Here is a 9311-nt window from a genome sequence, read left to right as displayed (position 1 = left end):
CATTTAGAAAAATGAATGACTATACATTTAGACACATGAATGACTCTACATTTAGACGCATAAATGACTCTACATTTAGAGACATGAATGACTCTACATTTAGACACATGAATGGCTATACATTTAGACACATGAATGACTCTACATTTAGAGACATGAATGACTACATTTAGACACTGAGCTGAAGGAGGGGGTGAAAATTATACTTATTCATAAAAAATACTAAACAATGGTTTTAGATATTTATTTTCTGATATAAGCATGTATTTACATATTTACATCAACATACATCATCAATGATCAAAATTCAATGTCATGAACAGAGCAGAACTTTAAAATTGTTATGTACAACAATATAATTCTAAACAGTAGCTATTTATGCTAAATATATTCTTTTACCTCTAAACAACCTAAATCAGTTAATATTAATAAAGATAGGACTGTATACGAAATACAATAACATCTTTGGAACTATTTCTTTTTATGTTATTAACCCACTTAATATTTTTATACTAATTTACTGAAATAAAACACATAGGTTATTACTACACTAATTGGAATTAAAAATATAAATACTGTCAAAGCAGTATAATTTATGCAACTTGCTAATTTTACATTGCTAAGGATAATAAGAATCATTCTGAACAAGCATGTCACTGAAACTTTAACATATTTCCTTATAAATATTGCAGGTTTGTCAGATGCTGACAGGTTGTCATGTCATGTGATTTTGCAATGGAACAATCAAATATCTCATGTAAGGTCAACTACTAGTATGAACTCAAAACTATTCGGGGGGGGGGGGGGACTATAGCTCACTTTGTCAATTGTTGGACTTGTAATCCAAAGGATGCTGGTTCTATACCTGCCCAGGTGTGTTACCTCTGTGTATTAATTCAGAAAGGTACTTAGCTCCTATGTCCTCTGTGTGCTGAAAGTGCCATTAAAAACCAACCAACTATCTTTACAGCAGGTAAATAACATATTTACCTTTTACCTGTATAATAGAGGTCTCATTACCTTTTGATGCCAGAAAACCAAAACAACAAATCCAATTAAAGTTATCATGGACCCAGATCTACCAAGTAATAAATGCTCAGTATCTGTTTATTTTAAATCATAATTGGCATGAACAAAAAGATGGCAACTAATGTGAATCAGAAATGCTAGCTTTAAAAAGATCTGAATATGAAGAAAAAAAATTCAAATACTTCGAATTTTTATAAATATTATGCATTTATTCTTACCGATATGAAGTGGTTCTTTGGCTGAAACATTTTTCATAACATGTAACACATTAAAGTCAGTTGTGAAAAGTCTGCAAAGACATGGTACTGATCCAGTGTTTATGACCGGCTCATTCCATTTCAGCAGCTTTTGATTTAACATATCTTTTTTTGAAGTTTCTCATAATTAATGGTGTTAAGCTGATGCTGCTTCCCAATATTCAGTATTCAATTATTTTTATGAAACAAATGAGGAGGCAGACCTGCCAACCCTGATGAGTCCAACTCAGTAAGGCAGTTGATTTTTTTCCTGTAAGATTTACCAGTTTTTAGTAAGGTGTAACAAAATATCAATAACTGCAATTGTAAAGCTGGAAAACTTAATTAAAAGTTTGATGCATCCACAATAAACATTATGTTCAACTGAAAAGTTTGTAAAGTACACGCAGACTTTATTTACCACCAGTACAGTTGCATAAACTTTAGTTCCAAACCCTATGCAATTCAATGGCTTGCTGATATCTCTCAACTTGACTTAATTCTTGGAAATTCTTTTCCATTTCACATGATGATGGTAATCATATATCCCGCCATGAGACATACTCATATTGGCACATGATATCCAATAAACGTAATTATGTCCTTTCCAGCTTTTATTCACAAGAATCTGAATACTCCTTTTTATTCTTCTGCGTTGATTATTAACACTTTTATATAAAACTATTTTCCCTTTCATCCTATAAATGAATTGCTTTCTGGACGCCATTTTAAAAAGTACATAATCAACAGTTTGATCATGCAGACGCTTCACGTGAACAAATAGATGCAGTTTAAAGCATCTGGAGTGCTGCTGTAAAGTTAGTCTGGTTCCCTAGTAATTCCACTAATTCTGAAGCCCAGATCCAAATAAAATACGGATGAACCAATTATCCAGATTTTTCAGCAACGATCATTTATCCATAGTTTTTGCTTGTATGCCTTTAGTCCATATTTGAAGGGTAATTTTAACAAGACTTGCGACAAAATCATAAGAGTTGCCAGGTCTGCTCCTGGAGGTATGTTTTCATAAAAGAAATACAATCAGACATTACAGGTGTTTCCTGTTATATAGATATACAGGTGATCAAATTACAGTCTGCCTACTTAAAATTATACCTGACCTTAAAATCAGAATCTGACAGAAGTGATTGTAACAGCTTAATGGTACGAGCTGAGATTAAAAACAAGTGGAAAGGTTGGCATCTCTTAAAACAGTCTAGACCCAAATGTACTGTTGAATTATGGGAAGGCAGAGCTGGGTCTATAAAACTTTGAGCCATTACTACATCATACATAAAAAAAATAAGGCATGGTAAATGTATCACAAAACCTTAGTAATTTATTTCCTTTTACTGATTATTATTATTGTTTGCAGCCCTTGCTCTATTTTGGACAGCATTTCTATAAATTATTGTAATATATATTGCTAACAACAACAGAATAAACAGGTCATCAAAGAATCCCAGAATGCCAAATACTGCTTCTGGTATTATATCAAGTGGTGAGATAAAGTACAAAAAGGCTGCAATAAAGCACATGATAATTCTAAACCGAAACATCCATATGAGTCCCCCAACAGAGAAGAATTCGGACATTGCATGTCGAAATAATGTAGGAAGGTCCCAGATGTAATCTCTCCACTGAAATATGAATAAAAATTGACAATAAGCAATGGTTACACATCATCAGGAAAACAGAACAGAATTATTTATTTGGATTTGACAGAAGACGAATATTTCCAAGATAAGGTCCAGTTATTTTGATTCTATCATTCCTATACATTTGTGACACACTTTGTCAATTGATTCTCCCATTCCTATACATATGTGACACACTTTTGTAACAACTCTAAGGTCACAAACTAAGTAACAGAAAAAGCAAAAGCAACAATTTTTTGTAAAACTTAACAAAGAGTTTAATTATCAAAGTCATAAATAGAAATATGAGAGGAACTTTCAGTATTATGAGGTGAATCCAGAATAATCCTGACAAAGTTCTATGAATGTCCTAAATCAAAGAAAAGTTCATTGTAAATTCCAAAACCAGAAATATAATGGTCCACCAAGAATCATGACATTGTCAAGATGGCATCATCCAAACTCCTTTTGAATAATTCACAACAGTTCCAGAATAATATAGAAGTCCAAAAATAATGAGTACTCTCTACTTCCACTGAACAGTCCAAACAAATGTTTTCTCGAATAATTTCTAAGGACAACATATATCATGTCTGTAGAACACAAGAAATGAGTCTGACTCCAAACTTGGAATGAAAATGATTATTCAGTTCTCTCTTTATGTATGATTGCTCAGTTCTCTCTTATGTACACCATCTATTGCAAGCGTATTTTGCAAGAAACCCTACATGATGGATCACAATACTGATTTTGCATCAAACTTGCCTATTCAAGTGACCTAGCCCAACTAATAGGAAGTGACTGAATTCTTCCAGAAACATCCAAACCCCAACAGTCAATGAAAAACTAAGTCATAGGCACTATTACATCTTATTATTAAGATTATTATTAATAATTGTCAACACATATATGCAAGCATCAATTAACAGATCCTAAGTAATACTATTCTCCAGATATTCTGTATAATTTACAACCATGAATAAAAATTAGATAAAATCATGTACAGGAGTTACACAAAATATAGATACACATAATACTTTGTAAATGTGACAAAGCAAAGTGAACTACATATGTTCCACGTGAGTTTAACTGAGGACAAGAAATTAGAATTATTTTGCCTTGAACCCAAATAATCTCTAAAAAGACTGCTATACTTCATCCATTACAAAATCCTTGGCCTGACAACAATTTGCAATGAAATGAACATCTTCAAGCCATATTGATAAAGTCAATTCAAGCCAATGCTATAAATAAATTACATACGCTAAAAATAAATTACATACGCTATAAACAACTAAACCTGCACTACTGTAATGTTATCTTAAGAAACACTTCTGACAAGAATATTTGCAAATTATTCCACTTGCAAACTCATCCCAGATAACATTCAAAACAGTGCAAAAGCAATTACTGATATTAAAATGTTACCTTTACACGAACAAATATTTTTGAAAAGCTAGACATATGCATAATGTTTTATACAATATGGCCCAATTATATCCTGAGGGACTATATCATGCTAGAAAACAATGGAACACTAAGATAAATTCCACCTTTCATTTCCAACGCCAAATAATATAACTTTAGACGCAGTATTATAGCAACATTTTCAGGATTGCCTTGTGGTGGCCATACTGGACATGAGATTATCACCATTTTCATTTAGGACCATTTTGACATCATAAGAAGTCTTCTGATGGAAACCCAGTGTCAATATAACTTTCATTTTAGAAGCAAAGATGATAAGATTTTCAAGATACTCACTGTGGTGGTCATATTTGATGTGTGTGTGTGTGTGTGTGATTTGGATTTTTAACATAGCTTTAGAAATTTTTCAGTCATATCACTATGATGTCTGCAGTGTAATAGTTTATAGTGATGTCTAGCATAGGTGCATCAAGCTGCAGACATGTAGCACGATGTCCCACCCAGTCACATTATCCTGACACCAGGCTTACCAGTCCTAACACTAACCTTTTAATGCTGAGTGCCTAGCAAGGCTGCTGCAAAACACCATTTTTAGAAGTCTTTGGTATGACTCGACTGGGGTTTGAACCCGCAATCTCCTGCATCTGATGCAGCTGCTCTAACCACTAGGCTATTTGACATCAGATCAGGGCCATTTGCATTTAGGTCAAACTAGATATAGGAAATCTTTTAGTAAAAACCATATACTGATAAAACCATACATTCTGGAGAAGCAGTGATAACAATATTCAAGATGTCCACTGGTGGCCATATTGAATATCTGAGTGGCTTCATATTCATTTAGGACTAACAAGACCACAGGATGAATATGTGCCTTATAATGACTAACAAGACTACACGATGAATATGTGCCTTATGATGACTAACAAGACCACAGGATGAATACGTGCCTTATGATGACTAACAAGACCACAGGATGAATATGTGCCTTATGATGACTAACAAGACCACAGGATGAATATGTGCCTTATGATTACTAACAAGACCACACGATGAATACATGTCTTATGATGACTAACAAGACCACAGGATGAATATGTGCCTTATGATTACTAACAAGACCACATAATGAATATGTACCTTGTGATGACTAACAAGACCACAGGATGAATATGTGCCTTATGATTACTAACAAGACCACAGGATGAATATGTGCCTTATGATTACTAACAAGACCACATAATGAATATTTACCTTATGATGACTAACAAGACCACAGGATGAATATGTGCCTTATGATTACTAACAAGATCACACGATGAATACATGTCTTATGATGACTAACAAGACCACAGGATGAATATGTGCCTTATGATTACTAACAAGACCACATAATGAATATGTACCTTGTGACGACTAACAAGACCACAGGATGAATATGTGCCTTATGATTACTAACAAGACCACACGATGAATACGTGCCTTATGATGACTAACAAGACCACACGATGAATGTGTGCCTTATGATTACTAACAAGACCACACGATGAATACATGCCTTATGATGACTAACAAGACCACAGAATGAATACATGTGTAATGTTCCATGGCAATCCTCCAGGTGGGTTAGAAGAAGTAGTTATACCAAACTTGTGATAACTAACCGAATGGCAAAAGATGGATGATGGACAATAAGCTCTTCTGACAAGGAAAGCTAAAAATGTTTCATATTCAAGTTACTTACATTTTATTAGAGGCTATTATAAACCATTTTGGTTAGGAAAATTGTGACACTTCAAATGGCACAATGGTGCACCCTAGCATGAACAATGACATAGCCAAGCATGGAGATACGTGATATGTTTGCTGAATGTATATTTTAATGATGATAACATCCAATTCACTTCTTGTATCCTGAAGATGTACCATATATATTCACTTATAAGTCAAGTCCAACTGCAAAAAAAAGCATCATGATCTGCCATAGCATAATGTGACTGCCAGTCAAGGTCTAAGTTGTTTGTTCTACAGATTAGTCCTAACAAACTGCTCAGACGCAGATCTGACAGCAAATTATGTGACAGCAGATCTGGGTCTGTGCAGTTAGCAGTTGGACTCGACCTATAAGAGAGTACAGATGGAAGGACCATGTATTACTGTCTAGTACATCACATGATAAATCCTTACGTTTTGATTGGTCATCAACAAGAATTAATTAAAGGATAGTAGTTTATTCCTTTTGACTTCTGGATAACTCTTACCCGCCTATAAATTATCATAATACTTAGTGGGCATTATTGTCATACATGTGCATCATATGATATCAGACTACGTACATCATATGATATCAGCCTACGTACGTCATATGATATCAGCCTATGTACATCATATGACATCAGACTATGTATATCATATGATATGAGACTATGTACATCATATGATATCGGACTATGTACATCATATGATATCAGACTATGTCATGCTATGATATCAGACTATGTGCATCATATGATATCAGACTATGTACGTCATATGATATGAGACTATGTACATCATATGATATGAGACTATGTACGTCATATGATATGAGACTATGTACATCATATGATATCAGATTATGTACATCGTATGATATCAGACTATGTATATCATATGATATCAGACTATGTCATGCTATGATATCAGACTATGTACATCATATGATATCAGACTATGTACGTCATATGATATGAGACTATGTACATCATATGATATCAGACTATGTACGTCATACGATATGAGACTATGTACATCATATGATATCAGACTGTACATCGTATGATATCAGACTATGTATATCATATGATATCAGACTATGTACATCATATGATATCAGACTATGTCATGCTATGATATCAGACATTGTACATCATATGATATCAGACTATGTACATCATATGACATCAGACTATGTACATCATATGATATCAGATTATGTACATCATATGATATCAGACTATGTCATGCTATGATATCAGACTATGTACATCATATGATATCAGACTGTACATCATATGATATCAGACTATGTATATCATATGATATCAGACTATGTATATCATATGATATCAGACTATGTCATGCTATGATATCAGACTATGTACATCATATGATATCAGACTATGTACATCATATGATATCAGACTATGTCATGCTATGATATCAGACATTGTACATCATATGATATCAGACTATGTACATCATATGACATCAGACTATGTACATCATATGATATCAGATTATGTACATCATATGATATCAGACTATGTCATGCTATGATATCAGACTATGTACATCATATGATATCAGACTGTACATCATATGATATCAGACTATGTACATATGACATCAGACTATGTACATCATATGATATCAGACTATGTACATCATATGATATCAGACTATGTACATTATATGACATCAGACTATGTACATCATATGACATCAGACAATGTACATCATATGACATCAGACTATGTACATCATATGACATCAGACTATGTACATCATATGATATCAGACTATGTACATCATATGATATCAGACTATGTACTATCATATGATATCAGACTATGTACATCATATGATATCAGACTATGTACATCATATGATATCAGACTATGTACATCGTATGATATCAGATTATGTCATCAGACTATGTACATCATATGATATCAGACTATACGTCATATGATATCAGACTATGTACATCATATGATATCAGACTATGTACATCATATGATATCAGACTATGTACATCATATGATTTCAGACTATGTACATCATATGATATCAGACTATGTACATCATATGATTTCAGACTATGTCATGCTATGTACTATAGTTTCTCTCCTATTAATCCTTCTACCTTGGGAACGTTTCTTCCAAAGTGTTATCAAGTGGCATGTAAGGCCCCAGTGCTATACCTCACCAGAAAACACCCTAGGAAAACAATCCTCTTGGCAGAAAGCAATAATCAACTAATAGCAACTCACCGGTATAGGTTCCCCAGAGAAGCGCCTGTTGTATTGGTTAATTAGCTCCTCTATGTGTTGTCTCTCAGGAGAATTCACATTGTTCTGCTCTGATGGGGAGAAATTCCTCAGCATTATGCTCACCTGTCATTTTTTTAAAAGAAAGGTAACTCAATTAAAGTATATAATTATGGATTCCATTGATGGAAAACAACAATTCTGAATCCATGATTTGCTTTTTGGAAAACCATTATCAGCACTAAAGGTGCTTCAATGTCATGTACAGTCCAAGACATTGCTAAACAAAATGTTGAAAATCAGAAAATATTAATGAAAACACTGCCCAGATTGCCTTAATCCTTAAAGTGAAAATAGTTCTACAAAAATTCATAACCCAGCATGGAAATCATAAAAAGTTAGAACGTAAGATTTTGTTATGACCAATCACAAATGATGCTATGTTTAAAAGGTCACATCTGATTGACACAGCAGATCTGATCATTTTACACTTGTATACTGTAAAACCTACCTTAGTGGACACCACCTCCATATAAAGACCACATGTTCCTGAAGGCATGTGATCAGTTTATGCCTATGTACATTAAAACCTACTTCAGCAGACACCTTTATAAAATGGCTACATGTTCATAAAAGGAGTCTATGAACAGTAAAATCTGCTTTGGTGGACACCTCCATATAAAGGCCACATGTTCATGAAAAAAATCAGTGTGCAGTAAAACTTGACTCACTAGACACCTCCAAATAAAGACCACTGAATCTTTGCACAGTAAAATCTGCATTCATGGACACCCATATAAATGTGATATTTTCAATAGGAATCTGTTGTACAGTGAAACCTGCCTTGATGGACAACTCCATATAAAGAAAACGTGTTCATTAACTAATCTGCATGCACTAAAATCTTCCTATGTGGTAACTTCAATATACAGGACACAAAGATACAAAGG

The 9311-nt window shown here is 33.6% G+C and overlaps 1 protein-coding gene across 4 annotated transcripts in view; it reads right to left on the bottom strand.

Annotated features, from left to right (window-relative positions):
* Nucleotides 1–229: 229 nt before the first annotated feature.
* LOC149806306 (E3 ubiquitin-protein ligase RNF170-like) overlaps nucleotides 230–9311 on the bottom strand; it is a 31059-nt gene continuing 21977 nt past the window's right edge. For all 4 annotated transcript variants that reach the window (XM_089951420.1, XM_089951436.1, XM_089951431.1 and 1 more), the window contains 2 exons: nucleotides 8365–8487; nucleotides 230–2905 (listed from right to left, as the gene is read on the bottom strand). In XM_089951420.1, coding sequence (XP_089807546.1) covers nucleotides 2615–2905; nucleotides 8365–8487 — 414 coding nt within the window. In that variant the 3' untranslated portion in view covers nucleotides 230–2614. The remainder of the gene's footprint in view (nucleotides 2906–8364; nucleotides 8488–9311) is intronic.

This window comes from Sinohyriopsis cumingii, chromosome 1 (assembly GCF_028554795.1).
Source record: "Sinohyriopsis cumingii isolate HCF-2022 chromosome 1, ASM2855479v2, whole genome shotgun sequence".
Lineage (NCBI taxonomy): Eukaryota > Metazoa > Mollusca > Bivalvia > Unionida > Unionidae > Sinohyriopsis > Sinohyriopsis cumingii.
This window is presented reverse-complemented; position numbering and strand designations above follow the sequence as displayed.